Source organism: Bombus fervidus, chromosome 12 (genome assembly GCF_041682495.2).
Source record: "Bombus fervidus isolate BK054 chromosome 12, iyBomFerv1, whole genome shotgun sequence".
NCBI classification, from domain to species: Eukaryota; Metazoa; Arthropoda; class Insecta; order Hymenoptera; family Apidae; genus Bombus; species Bombus fervidus.
In genome coordinates, this window is record NC_091528.1 from 3823378 (window position 1) to 3838968 (window position 15591).

The following is a 15591-nucleotide window of genomic DNA, read 5'->3' on the forward strand; positions in this document are numbered from 1 at the left end:
AAGTACTGTTTCTCAATAATAGTTTCTCTGTAAAACCGCATTTTTTGTCCTGTTATCCCTTTTGATTCATTTTCTTTACTTAGACATCTACAGCGGCAAATTCAGTGACTTTTAATAAGTGAACATATCGAGTGGACGAATTCAAGAAATTGTATTTACATTTAGAGACAAAAATCCTGCAAAGTTTTTAACTCGTCGCGTAACCTTTCTCCTGGAGGCTGTAATTTTTTTCTAAAGAGACAGGTACTCAATTTACTTAGCATTAATAGAATTCTCAGTCAATCTTGCGTTAAAATTAACTCAATGATTAAGAAGAGGATAAAATTCACGAAATGCTTAAAATGAAACTGAAATGTACATTCTTATAATTCTAACTGTAGTTCTACATTCTTCCCATAAAAATCTTTTCGCCAAGCATAGTAGAAATACTTTCCTCGAGAAAACCACTTTCGCTATCGGAAAATCGGAATTCCGATGAAATTAGGAATCGTACGCAAAGTTTTAGCGTTTATTGCGCCTCAAGCTAAAATCTGCCATTTTGTTTTTTGTTTTCATAAAATATTTGCGTTAGAGTTCGGCGTTCGAGCATTATGAGAGGGGAAGCGGCAAGAACAAAGAACAGGTAATAAAGAGCGACATTGGGAGGTACGTGATCGAAGGGAACAGACAGAACGTCGCTACAATGGGCGCATTCAAATGCAGGAACAATAGCTGAATTCTGTCTGGAATCAATTTCCTCTCTAGTCGAAATTACAACGGCGAATCTACATTTATTTAGGCCGTTGCAACAGGATGGCCCCGGACAAACAATAATCTCGTAATTATGCAAGATTTCTACATACGTGGACTCGATTGTATCGCGCAATTTCCCCGTTTGCACTCTTCTCAATTAGCAAAAATGGAGCGTGTCCAGCATTTTATTTTAGTTTTTATCTGTTTGTACCTTTTTAATTTGAGACCCATTGCTTCTCTTAATAGACATTTTCAGTGTTCATTGAAAAGTGACAACAGCAATATGATATTTCTTTGTGAAGTAAGTTCGTAATGTATTACATGATGAAAGTTCATACGACAACAATTAAGCCATCAGCGTGTAATAAAGTCGTCCGTAACTTCTATGAGCCGTCGACAAGCTATTATATCTTCCATTAAATCGTCGCTCTCGCGTCTGGTTCGAAAGACGAAGAGAAGGGTGTCACATCGAACAAATTTCACTTTTAACGAAGGCAAAAAAAAGTCCCTGCCCAGCGTAAAATGCACTTTTTTCTTTCCCAGGATGGATTGAAAATATCGTCGATTACACATACCCTTTATGACATTTATGCAATCCGGATTATAATTGTGATATTCTAACTGTAACGAAATAATTGCTCTTTGTAAGTATTTATTCAGAATAATACTATAAACATATAAAAATTATGCAAGTGAAAATGGAAGGAAATTTTGAAAGGAATATATCTTTTAAAACACTACGATAAACTTATGAAAATTTTCGAAAAAAGAAAATACAAATTAGTTAAAGAATTGATCAAGTAAACTTAATTACGTTCGATATTCTTTGCAAATATTTGTTCAAAAGAGTTTTATAACAAATGCTCTCTATGACATCTGTACGAACTTTGTGATAATTGATATCATTTTAATTCCGCTGAAATGTTTCCTATTCTTTGAAGATATATTTGCAAAATAATACAAAAACTACCAAAAATCGCGAGAGAATCTAGGGAAGAAGTATTGGAAAGAGTCGATCGAAGGAAAAAGAGACACGAGTCTGTTGAAAGGGATCCTTTGAATACGTTCGGAATCGAAGCACATCTGAGAAACGAATGATAAAATTCTATTTTTAATAAACTTTTCTTTTAATGATATACTCGTTTGTTTTATGTCAACGGTTTAAGTCACGGCGCAGTGCGGCTGTTTTATAGCCAGAAATTCGGATTTGTTCCGGTTTAATAGGATTTTTCTTTTGTACGGCAAATTAATGACCGATCCTCGACGATTTTACTTAGGAAAAATGTATTATAAGTTCATTAGACTTTCCATGCATCTATAATTCTATCCGAGGTTCAGAATGAAAATTTCTTTTCTTTGGACCATTAACATTTTCGATATTAAAATTCTTTTCGTTCAGATGTTTTTTACATCGTTAAATTTTATTAATAATATACGTGGGAGATTCATATCTTGTAATATCTTGTAATTGTGAAGATTTTTAAATTTTTCGTGTAGCCATATTTTTCCAAAATAATACTATATACACTTAGAAAAATCGTAGAAAAGGATATGAAAGGAAATTTTGGGAGAAATATATTTTCTAAAATGCTATTACAAACTTATAATTAATTGTAATTAAAAATCTCGAAAGAAAAGAGAAATAATTTGTTAAAAAATTGATCAAGGAAACTTAATCGCATTGAATTCTCCTCATAAATATCTTTATGGAATAGCATTATTTCTCTACAATAACATTTATTAAAAATACTTATTTTATTTTACGTTGACACTGAAATGTTAGAAGATCGTAAAAATTATATTTCCACTGAATTATTTCAATCGACTGTATTTTCACTAAACTGTACAAAGTATACGAACTTTATTGGAGAATTTTTTTGTTAGTGATATAGTAATATTCGTTTCCATAGAAAACGTTTTCGTTATTCTACCACCCCAACTTTCATGTCTTTTTTTCTTTTTTATTTTTCCCCTAATATAACAACGTAGACGACAGCTCGGGGCAACTATAACGTGAATCCCTCATGTTTAACCGCAAATCTCGCGAAAATTGGAATTATAATTGGATAGGGCGGAACAATAATTTCAGCTCGTGCCGCCATTTATTCGTTCGATTTCTCGTTCTCGGTCGTACGAGTCGCTGGTCCATGTTCATATAAATTACGTATGTTTGTGGAACATGTGCCTTCGAAGAACGATGGCTGGCCGAGTAATTATCATTATCGACCGGTGCAGGAGTGTGGACAAGTTAATATCTCAGCCCAGACCCAGGGATTCTGTTTTATTTCAATTATAATTCAGAAATTGAAACGACAATAGAAACCTAAGAATCGATGATGTTCTACATAAGGTGGTAGCGTTCGAACAGTTTGATCGTGAAGTTGGAAGAGGATGAAGATGAAGATGGAATTAAATCTTGTTAGGATTGCGAAAAGATAATTAATTTTTTTGTAGGAACTCCATGTATATGTCGGAGATGAAGGGACGCCGCAGCCTTTCTTTCGGAATATTTGGGAAGGTCCCCAATACTTTAGTCCAGACTTTTTATTATAGTCGTACTTAAACAATAAAACTGAGAAATAGCTGTTTATGAATTAAGTTAATTATGATTATCCGAGATTTATGACAGTGGGCTTGGGCTCGAAGTGACATAATGGGTCACTGAACGTAGCCACGGTCACGGGAGGGACGCGTAAAACAGAGGTATAAAATAATTAAATAACTCTCCTTAAAAACAGGGATTGACCTGAGGAATACGGAGAGGAGTATATAAGGACAGTTCCACTTGGACTGAGGTGCAATCCAATAAGTTCGATTAGCCCAGTGAACACGTACATCGAGTTCCTAATCGCAATCGTCATCCCATTGACCGTGTATTCGTTATCGAACCTAAATTCATCGTCATAGACATCTCGATCACTCGATCATCGATATCACTTGTTAACTTTTGTAATACATTCCCATAAACAAACATCATCTGGTATAAGACAACAATGGACAACTAGCAACAAGACTCATTACACGCCTCGTTTTCTAAAGATGATCCGATATATATATATGAAGAGAGACCTTTTACAGAAAATTTTTGAAGTTCCGTTAGTATTGCAATGAGATACGAGATCATAATTGCACGAGTAAAGTTTGAAACCGATCTGAAAACGTCGTAGCGTAAAAGCTACAAGATTTGTATTGCAAACGAGAAAAAATATTTTACTTTCGGTCAATTCTGCTTTTATATTATTTTAATTAATAACTCTATAGTACTTTAATCCAAGAATTATATACATAAAATTATCACAAGAAGTATTAACTGACAAAGTAATGGGACATTTCGTGCGAATATGGTTTTCTTCAATAGTCAATAATAATATTTTCGCCGACTGTCGGATAATTTTTAAATAAACTAATTTCACGTTTCCTATCATACAGTTTCTGAATATTTCAGAAAGCTGATTTATATATTTGACACCCTTTCCTCGTTCATTCTCAACGATTCTATACGTGCTCCATAATATTTAGGTCAGGGCTCTGTTTGTCGTTGCATTTCCAAAACATTTACGAGCCAGGGAAATAACGATAGAAGAATAACGATAGAACTCGAGGATTTTAAATAAAATTCTAAAACACAATGGTCCCCTATAAATAAAAAGTCGAAAGTTCAAGTGTGTCTCGTAATTAAACATTTTCTAAGGATATATTTACTTAATGATTAAAATACCAGCGACGTATATCGTTCGAAACCTTCGCACAGCCTTGCTCACACAAAAGGGAGGTAATTTTTCATTAATTAAAACGCTGCAAGGAACTTGCTGCCCGGATTATCGCCAAGACAAACGAAACTTTGCGGAGCTTCTTTCTTTGCAACAGTTTTTACAGTGATAACATTTTCCGATTATTCCTGGAAATTCTGTGAAATTCTTAGTGGGCAAAAGTGAAGTTTTCTTTCTTTGTTCAAACACGGAGAACATCTATTTTGTAGGTAACGAGAAAAGATCTATTCGTTAGTATCGTCTATACAGACGATTACATAGCGTTTGAATCGTAAGTTTCGAGAAGATACGAAAGAGGAAAAACGTGGATGGTACCGAGGAAGTAAAGTGTCAAAGAGGATTTTACATGCTGTCGTTGCCTCTAGTTTAAATCTACTTTCTTTGGCCGCTCATTCTTGACAAACTTCTCCGTGGGGTTTGTACACAGAAGCTTATGCTCACAGCACGGTGTAAAGCGACATAAGTGCCATTCTCCCTTGCAAGTCAGACATGAGATCTGCTTGCTAGACAGCAAATTTAAAAGCCGATGAGAGAGGAAAAGAATAGCGGAGGTAGCTATCTCCGAGTTTCAAAGACACTGTACCCTGTTTTCTTCCGATTAACGTTAAAATTGCTAACGAGAAAATTGTTGAAGATCCCTTCTGGAATCGTTAAGGATTAAATTTATTATGATAAGAACTATTAAGAAGATTAAGTGATATTACTGACGGTTAGCGTTAGTATTGTTAATGATTAACGTTCGAACTTCTGACGATTAACGTTAATCCCGATAAAGACAGATATTGTAATTGCTGATGATTAATATTAGAATTTCTAGTAATTAAAGTTAAAAGTGGTAATAATTGATATTAGATTTCCTAAGGGAACTTTCACGAAAATATCACAGGTTGAAGTAATTATTCGAAAATAATTTACAAATTGCTCGCTTCATCGGTGATTTTCATACGAAACACTCGACTGGAAGTTGAACATTTCCCTCCAAATTTTCGTTCCATAGAACTCTATCTAGTTACGATCGTATCAAAACGATAGAATTATTACAGAAACTCGAATTAAAGTTACAATAATGTTATTAACCTTGACATTTTACTATTTCTTAGATTGGGGTTGGGCAGATTGTTTTGCAATTCCATTTTCCTAATACATTTGCGACACTAGGCACTGCTGTTAATTAAAAAAGTCGCACAGTTGCATTTTTATTCGACTCAAAGGAAAGCACGCCTTTTCATATCTTCGCGAAAGCATCACGAGTGGAATTCGAAACAAAGTCAAAAAGCTAATTAAGCAACAAGATATGGAATAAGTTGGCAGCCAGTACCCGACGATGAGAATTCAAGCAGCAACTTATGGGAAACGAGATTGTTCTACTCAATAGAAACTTGTTGTGTACTTTCAACGAAACTCCTGATGAAAAGATGATCGTTCTAGCCGAACGAAAAGTCTCGGCGAAATTAAACGTTACCTTCTGAAAGAAAAACCTTGTGATCGTTGACTTTTTCGGCCTTAATTTCGCGTCGACCGATCAACGGGGGTAGGAAAATCATCGTAGTCCAATTTTTAACTAATTAAAAAACTTGAAGTTGTAACGAACGCTTATCAAACATTCAACTTTATAATTTAATCACACCGGCTAAACTTCCGCTCTATCGCAATCTCGTCCAACTTTCAAGAATACAAAAATTTCAATACAAACACTTCCGATCGAATTCCATCGATAAAAATCCCTTTTTGAATTGGAAAACTCGCAATCTCTTTTCAACGAGATTCCACGGGAAAATTCTGCGATGCTTCCATCCATATAAAAAATTTCACTGCTCTGCGAGTTAGAGAGAGAAAAGAAACAGGGAGAGAAAAAGATTAAAATGAATAGTAAAAATGTGAAACATCGCGTTAAATGAAATTTCACGCGGAAGTAAGCGAAATTTCTTGAATGAAAAGTAGTTCGACGATCGGTAATTAACGCACCTTCGAAATTAGCAACTGACTGGTGCAAATTCGTCAGATATCAAAGTCGATCCAACGCGTTAGAAGATGTTCGAGAACCGGGATAATCGGAAGAGGGTTACCGTTAGCTCGTTAGCTTAATGATCGCGCAGACTTCCGTCGAAACACACAACCTGCTTCGAAGGAAACTTGGTCCTGTTTCGCGGCCGAACAGTGCGTCGGTTGATGATAACGAAACGCTGAATTAACTGATTTACTCGTTTGCCATGATTCCCATCGGTAATAACAGGAAATGAAACACGCGAACGATTCGATATGTCGTTTCCTATTGGAGGAAGCTCTCCCGACGCTGTGCGTCGCGACGTTTCTCTTTTCTCGACGGAGGCTCTACTTTTCCTATTAACGCGTAACCATGATTTATATGCATGGTTTTTCTAAAGATTTATAAAAGATTTATAAGCAAAAATATGTAAGAATATACGAGGACACAGAAGATAATTTTAAAAACTCGCTCCATTTCTTTCGGCATTATTTTTATGTTCTATTCAGAAAAGGTTGATTAGTTGTCAATGTTACACGATGACTATACGACTCACCCGTTTTAATGATTTTCTTGCAAGAATTTCGTCGATGCATAATTTAAGCTAAAATATATATTTTTTAAATTAAGGCAGTATATTTATAGTCATTCCTAAAAGACACCGTAGCAAAACAGAAATTCGAAATCCTGGTTGGAAAACATTTGTGTATTTCTATTTAGAAATTCCATTTATTACGAATAAAACTGGAGTTTCAAAATTTTAGCCCGTTTCGAACTGGAATATTCTCATGTGTGTTTGTCATTGCTGATGGAAAATGTAATGAAGAAAATGAAAAAGAACTCACCTCGACGACGTAATGAAGCCCCGAAAGTGTCATTCTGGCCACAGAATCTTTTCGTCTGACTGGTTGCTGCCATCTCCTCAATGTAACACCCTAAATAAAAGAACCTTTATTATTTCCACAGGAAATGTTATCCGCTAAAGAGTTACGCAAGTGGTTTTAACAGGATCAGCCAAGGATAAAGGTTTGAAGAAGCGTGTTAATTAAAATTCTGCGAGCAAGTAAAGAGAAACTCCGCTTTTCATTAAGGAAATTAAATACAATTAAACGAATTCATTAATGAAAATCGGCGGAACGGAAGAGCAAAGTGGTTCCTTTGAGGGAATGTGATCGATACCATATCCCTTCGTACGTTCGATAAAGAGAATTCGCGACGCTCTGTATTTTTATCTGGTGTCGAGGAAAAAATATGCTCGATATATTTCGGTTGACACAGTTTCGCGAGGACCGTGAACGAAACTTTCTTATCTTCGCAGAACACCAGAAATTGTATGTCGTAAAAAGTGAACAGAGTTTCCTTTTAGATTACACAACTTGACCAAGTACATCGTGCCTTCGTCGCGAAAAACTTTTAATGGAAATAATTTTATACCGATAAACGCGCTTACGACGAATTAACCATCGGCTTGACGATGTTTCGTTGAGTTCTATGTATATGACTATCGGATATACCACGAAACGCTTATAGGTCCTTTGATGAATTTTATCGACAGTTGCGGTAGAAATAATATAAATTAACATAGTTCTTTTTCCTTTGGTCAATTTTCCTTGAATATGCGCTTTGATAAATTTCAATTGCATTAAAGATATTATACATTAACGTAGTTCTAAAGATTGGGATTTCTTCTCTTTAATATAAACGAAGCATAATTTCAAGAAGGAGAATTAAGGAACGTACGAAAAAGGAATTACAAGAAAAGGAAAGAATATGAATAGTAATTTTAGTAAAACCTGCATTTTCGGATATGTAATGTTCATTTGGGCTGCAAATTTATAAACCTTTGTATATAACAACAAAAATCACAAGAAGATAAATACTGTAAATCACATAGATACAGCATGTTAGAAAAAGAAGACTAGGATTTTAAGAGCTCGTGGCATTTATCGAAAAATGTCATATAGAGTAAACGCGAAAATTGATTAATCGCGACACCTGTCGTCGTTACTGGCGTGTTATTATGTATTGCGCCATAACCGCCCGGCGCTGGAATGGCTTTCGTTCTTCTTCTTTTGACAGCCAAGCGATATACAAGTGAGACGCGTTGTGCGAAATACGTATATGGATCGAATATAAACGAAATATAGACAAAAATGAGCACACGTATTGGGAAAAATGAAGTTCGGATAATATTGACTTACTACGTACTTTATATCTTTTCAATCACTTTTCGATTATTATTGCGATATACAGTAGCGGCTACAAAAAGTAATCTGTACATATCCTTGTTTTCCAATAGAGAACTTTTTTATCAGCTACCACATTCAATTTTTATAGTATTGAATTTTCATAGTCGTACGATAGTATTACAAAATGATATCAAACTTGATATACTTAAGCTTAATCAATATAAGTATACAAATGCTGTGATATATTAACAATGTACAAATACCTTTCGTAGTCACGGTATGTGTAAGAGGTTTTGAACAAATCTCGTGTCTTCAAGGTGCACATTCGCTTTTCATTCACATCGTATTACTTTTTCTCGTTAAATAACAAGGACTAGAATAAAAATACTTAATCGATATTGGAAGCTTTTCATTTTCATTCCAGGTATACTATTTTTCTACTATTTTTCTTTGTACATGTCTGATGTAACTTCTGCAAAGTTTTTTCAACTTTCACGTATTAATAACCTGCTGACTTACTTCTGGCACCTCGGTAGTATCTGGCACGTCCCTGGTAATATCAGGATCCGGCGGTCTGTGTTCCGGAACAAGGGCACCGTATTTCCTCGATGCCATTCTTCGTCTTCGATCCAACCATCTTTGTCTCTCCACAGCCTCGGACTCCTCGTCCACGCCGAAGAATTGTGCTGTTTCGCGTCTGATGTAGCTGAAACAGAAAATAAAGCACCGTTCGAGTTATTCGTTCAACAAAATCTATTTACACCGCGCGTTCCATCCACGTTCTTCTACCACGTAATAAAAAGAAGAACAACGAACGTTACACACGAATTCGATTAATGTAGTAAGAATGTCTGTGAACTACTACGTGGATGGTACATTGGATGTATTAAGTCACTTAGAATTCTGATAGAATTTACGTTGAAGTAATGGTCGATCGAGAATTGAATTGAATCTTAAATAATTGGTATGTTTACTATCATAGCGAATTTGATACAATATATTTCGTAATATAATATATATTGTTATAACATATTAGAAATGTATATAACTGATACAGAGTCTTTGCGAAAGAAAGCAATCTTTTTTGAAAATTATAAAACTCAATTTAAAACTTCAGCTGTTGATTATAATGTATATAGTATTATAATGGTTAAAGCGATTATAGACAATATATCGAGAAAAAGATAGTAATTGCTTGGGATTTATATTACTTTAATCAAAATGAATTGAATATGAGGCACGTTGATCAACTCCATAAATTGAACAGAATAGTGTTATGTTAAACCCTTAGAAATCTTCTTTATATCATCCTCTTGCACTAAACGAACTTACGCAAGTTTTCGATTTCATTAGTTCTTAATTTCATTACATAAGCACACAATTAATATTCAGTTTTCAAAAAGCAAACGATTATAATCATCTTATACCATCTTCATGCAATAAACGAACTTCCATGTTCTACTTGCCAAGTTCCAGGAAACTGAATATTAATTGTGTACTTATGTAATGAAATTAAGAAATTAATAGAAAGCACGGTTAATCAGATTGGCATAAAATTAAATTTAAATTAATTTGAGAACGCCGCGCACACGTGTGAAGCTGATAGCGAATATATTGAGAAATATGTTAAATAAATTAAACTGACTTCCTGATAGCCTCGGTGCGACTCATAGTCCTCCTCAATCTGTGTTTCTGTGTGCCAGGATTGCTGGAAGTGCTGGCCAGCTGAACGACTGGCCTGGGTGCAGTGGGTGCTGATACGCTTCTTGTGATGCTTGGCCCAGGTTCTTGGGTCCTGGGTCCAGGGGTGGCCAAGGATATCGTTGCTGTGGTTGTGATTGGTGCAGCAGTTGTTGGGTTCGTTGATGTTGGACCCACGCTTCCCACCGGGTACAAGCTGATGCTCTGGCCATTTTCTCCATCGGGGGCACTCGAAGAAACCGTGGATGTGCCGGTTGTGCCGGACCCTGGCGATGGTTGCCTGTAGACATTAATTTAGAACGTTGCTAAGTTAAGAAGCATTTTAATTCATGGGATTATTAAAACAGAGAACTTTTCGAATGAGTATAGATAAATAAAAAGCTTGATACATGATTTTATACAATAATGAAAAGCCTTTGATATAGGCAGAAGAAGAAATAACTTTCGTATATCATCGAATGATTGTAGTTTACGATTGTAGATCAAAATTGTTCAAAGAGGTACGTCATGACCATTCGAATTTTTTTCAATGTCTCGCCGCACAGATGAAATTTATTAACAACTTTCTAAGGACACTGTAAAAACATATTTTGTATTTCATTCAATGTTTGTAGATTATTACTGTAGATTAAAATTGTTCAGGAAAATACACCATGACCATTCAAATTTATTCGTCACACTATAAAGTAGAAACTTATAAAAATCTTCTTAAAAACACTAGAGAAAGATCGTACGAGATCATCGAGCGAGATAACCTTTATATCATTATATTACATTATTATGGACATTATTATTTATGAATATTAAATGAACGAGACTCTAGATGACAAATATAGATTAAAATTATTCAGCAAAGTACATCATGGCCATTTAAATCTATTCGTCACACCCTATAAAGGAGAAATTCATGAAAAATTTGTTAAGAACGCTAGAAAACGATAAAAAGAAATCATTGAGAATACAAGAAAGATCATTGAATACATTCCTCATAATAAAATTTCAATTCCAACACATTCAACGCTCTCGCTAACCAAATTCAAACAGAGTCGCTTTTCATAAAACACGATGCCTTGGAAGACTGCCGCTTTAAAATCGACCCACAGGTGAAGACCGAATTTTAGCGCAGCCAGATTCCTGGTGGTAGCGGTATCTCGTTTCTTTCAGGAAGGATCGCGTGGAAATGATTAAAACTAGATGGGGTGAGGCGGCCGCGAGTGCGGCTAAAGAGCCTCTTTCTCCACGGGTGCAGATCGGAAATCACGGTGAGGACGGTGAAACGTTTCCGTGGTTGAATGTGCACCGGTTATGAACTCGGCGACGTAATCCCGCAGCGGCAAAGAAGAAGAGAAACTATAAGCCCTGTCCAGCCGGCTACAAGTAGCCGAAAGTGGCGACTCCTGGCCACAAGCTTGTGTACAGGATCCCTATGGAAACGTGGCAAACTTTTCAATTTTATCTGCTTCTCATCTATTCATGACTCGTCGGTTTCGTGTCCCGGCATTCTTTTACGGGATTCCCCGGTTATGTGGGCGCTGGCCAGCTTCCACAACAATCGACCACGCCGGCTACGAAAGTCCAATAACCAGGAGTAGGTTTAGAAAGTGACAGGATACTTCGAGAGTAGCTTGGAATCAATTACAAGTCACATGGAGAGGCTGACTATCTTTTAGGCGATTCTTCTTGGGGATTATTGAAGGTATTTATTTATTTTCTAAACCTAAATCTTATATCTTGTTTCCTTTCTTTTTTTGTTTTAGAAGCGTGGGTTCTTAGTAATACGAACGATATTGTTTGGAAGGGATTATGAGATTTCCTTTTTGCTTTGGAGGATATTTATGTTTTGTAATACAAATCTACATTTTGAGAATCATTGTTAACAAGACATGTTTTATTTTTTCTCTTCTCTCTATCTCCTTCTTTACATTTTTTTGAAGCATGAATGTGTAATATTACGAGTGACCCAGTTTCGAAAGAATTATCAGATTTTTGTGTTTGCTTTCGAATAATATTAATCTTTTTTAATATAGATTGGAGAATTGTGTTTGTTGTCATTGAAGGTTTTAATTAATATCTTTGAAAGATGCTGTACTGAAGCTTGTGAAGATCTCGATACAAGAGGTAGCGCGATGAATTTGTTTTATAATGTCAATGAAGAATTTTATATGACTATATATATACAGAGAGAAAAATATAATAGAGAATAATTTTCACAATATTTTGCAGACTATAATTCTAACGATATTTCGTAGAGAATAATTCCAACAATATCTTTCTCATATCTTTTTTTATATCTGTCATAATCAAAGGTTTCGCTGTACCGTGTTTTATTTTATTTTTGAGTTGTAACATATCGTGCACGTTCGTGTCTTTAAACTCTCGTTGTAATTCAACGGAACTTTACTTGGACTAAGATTTAACGACATTCGAGGTTACGATATAATCATCGGCTTTACGCGATCGAATTACTTTGACTTCCTTCAGATATGTATCCAACAAAATTACGCTCCTTCGATTTCGCTCGTTAACACGCCCAACATTTGTTCACAATTTGTAGGGACTTCTGTGCGACTTCTGTCTCGCGCCTATACATACGCCACAATCTATGCATGCGACTTAAGCTAGGTATCAAACACTGAAAGCTTTACAACGCAATTACGTTAGACTGCCGAGCTCTATCAGACACGAGAATCATTTAATACCTTTGAATCGTTTCGAACCATTTTCGAACAATGGCCGAGTTGTATCAATTGTTACAAGTATTTTCCACGTTCAAATATTCAGCACAAAATTACACTATTTTAAAGGCACAACAAAAAAGAAATCACACGGAGGTACATTAGTTCACGAGGAAAACATGGAAAAACTTTTCTCGAGGTATTTTTTTTTTTTACTAAATTTTAAGATTTTATGGCCATAAAGTTTCAAGATGATAAAGTTTGTTTTAGTTAAAATGTATTATTAAAATTCCTATTAACAAATAAAATTCCAACAATAAGATATCTTCTAAACTAGATCTTATGCTTTTATATTTAACCAGAATAAAAAGCGAAAGGTAATATAGCAGAGAAGAAAACTGCGTTAGAAAAAGTGTACGATTCAGCGGTAGAACTTTTTTAGTATGATAACTCACAGAGGAAGATTTAAAATCGCGGCCTCGCGTTCGCTACAGTTTCATTAAAAAATCATGATGTTTAATTACCACGGCAACAGATTGCATAAGATTGACCCTCTAACGTGCAGCACGAAGAGGAACGTGTGCAATGGTTGAGCCTCAGGATAAACTGCTGGAAAGCATGTCGAGGGAAAAGAAAAAGGGAAACACGAGCCGGCACCTGCTACCTCGAAGACCCAGAGAAATGGCCTGTCGTCTTCGTACGTGCACTTTTCTTTGAATATTCACCTCGTTTCGATGAACAAAGGGTTCTATTAATAAATTAGGAAAGATACATCTCTCTACCTGAGCACTTATTCCATCTGAATTTCACTAATTTTGTTTCAAGATCTAGAATGAAACACAAGGATGATTTTAATTTTAATCGTTTTCATTTTAATTATATATAGGATATTATAAATTCGTGGAATTTTAATATTTATATCGGTGCAATGAAGATAGAGAGATGAAATTTCTTGAATAAACTAAGCGCTAATGAGAACCATATCGTTATGTTTCTGTTCCTGTTAAGTTAATTAAAAGGACTCTCATTTACCCGACTCTAATTCTCGGAGGTTTAATGTTTTGAATTTTTCTATACGAATATTCTTGCATTTCTTGTATAATTTTGAAGTAAGTTCAATAATTTTGAACAACTTCGAGAAAATTCTATTCCTGCTGTTACATAAAATCTATGATGGGCGTTGGAATAATTAGTCAGTATGTCTTTACAGTAAATATATTAATAGATGAATCGCTTATTTTGAAAGTGGTGTAAGTTCGTTTTCAATAATTTCCTCCCTCATTTTGCGCTTCCTGATTACAAGGAGCCATTTTCAAAATCTACAAAAAAGGGAATTATTATTTTTCTTTCTTTTTGTAAAATAGTGTTACTAATTTTTTAATAAGAAAATAATTCTTATTAAGAAAGAAGCTGAATTTGTCTGAAAAGTCATCCAACCTTTGAAGTTAACGTCATTGATAATTTGTGATTTTAGCTACTGACAAAGATGAATTCCGTTCGTAAAGAAGAGAAAAGAGAATGATAGACAGAGGAGACATAATTGTGTCCCGTGACAATAAAACTCTAATATCCGGCAGTAGAAACGAGGTGTGAGCACTGCGAAGCTGACTTTTTCCAACGAGAATGTGGGAGAATTGGGAACAGGGAGCAGAAAGCGGAAGGAAATTGGCGGTCAGTCATCGAGTTTCCCGGTAAATTCTCTGCTTTGTAGTCAAAAAACGCGTTACACAATTCCCTTGCACTTAGAATTATGTCCATCGTCCATTTTTTTTCAGAAAGATCACGCCATCACGAAGTTTCTCGATGATCCATGATATTTCAGTCAGTTTCTCGATCCACTGACAGTGTTACAAAGTGTTAGAAAACTGTTTTGCGAGTAATACATACAGATTATATAGTTAAAAATAGATAATAAAAATAAAATGACGTACAGATGCTAACAAAAGTATTTGAATAGATGTGAGTATATTATGCGTATTTTTCTATAATGGACATAATATAATTAATACAAGCGATAATCGAGTGGTCAAATATTTCCATGATTCAAACTGTACACTAATGATAAATTTCATGAAACATTTCATTTAGTATGAATATTACAAATTTGATGCAAGTTCTTTTTGTTAATTACTCCATTCTACGATCCATTACGATTTTATCTGGATGTAATTTTAGACGAAATTCATTAACACTCCGAGTAAATAGCCGATAAATTAATAACGACATGTGGTAATTAATTACAAAACCGAATGCACGGAAAATCAAGGGAAATTATTATCGGATAAGTGAGAATATTTTCATTCGGCGACCAATCCATACCAACGTAGCAAAATATTTCCTATTTCCCTAACCATCATTTCCTTTCTCTATTTTCGTGCATTAAAATGCAAAATATTCGAGGGAACAAAGAGAAACTACGTGTGGATTTTTGTTTCTCTCGTACCAGTTCTTTCAACAGAGAGAATAATCGCACGATTTTCATGGCTTTTCTCTGTACACGCGAAATATAAATTATCCTATCGAAACGTAACCCGTGCGGG

General features: G+C 35.1%; 1 protein-coding gene and 2 long non-coding RNA genes across 9 annotated transcripts in view; 2 read left to right on the forward strand and 1 right to left on the reverse strand.

Annotated features, from left to right (window-relative positions):
• The window catches only part of LOC139993188 (uncharacterized), a 232816-nt gene extending 221582 nt beyond the window's left edge, over nt 1-11234 (forward strand). For both annotated transcript variants that reach the window (XR_011801327.1, XR_011801326.1), the window contains exon 2: nt 10379-11234. This is a non-coding gene — a long non-coding RNA (uncharacterized lncRNA). The remainder of the gene's footprint in view (nt 1-10378) is intronic.
• Rho-5 (rhomboid-5) overlaps nt 1-15591 on the reverse strand; it is a 290319-nt gene that overhangs the window by 30607 nt on the left and 244121 nt on the right. For all 6 annotated transcript variants that reach the window (XM_072014674.1, XM_072014675.1, XM_072014673.1 and 3 more), the window contains exons 5-7: nt 10321-10656; nt 9195-9381; nt 7332-7421 (exon numbers count right to left, since the gene is read on the reverse strand). In XM_072014674.1, the coding sequence (XP_071870775.1) occupies nt 7332-7421; nt 9195-9381; nt 10321-10656 (613 nt within the window). The remainder of the gene's footprint in view (nt 1-7331; nt 7422-9194; nt 9382-10320; nt 10657-15591) is intronic.
• On the forward strand, nt 12317-15025 carry LOC139992985 (uncharacterized). The gene is made up of 3 exons (XR_011801258.1): nt 12317-13748; nt 14526-14742; nt 14827-15025. It is a non-coding gene; the product is annotated as an uncharacterized lncRNA (long non-coding RNA).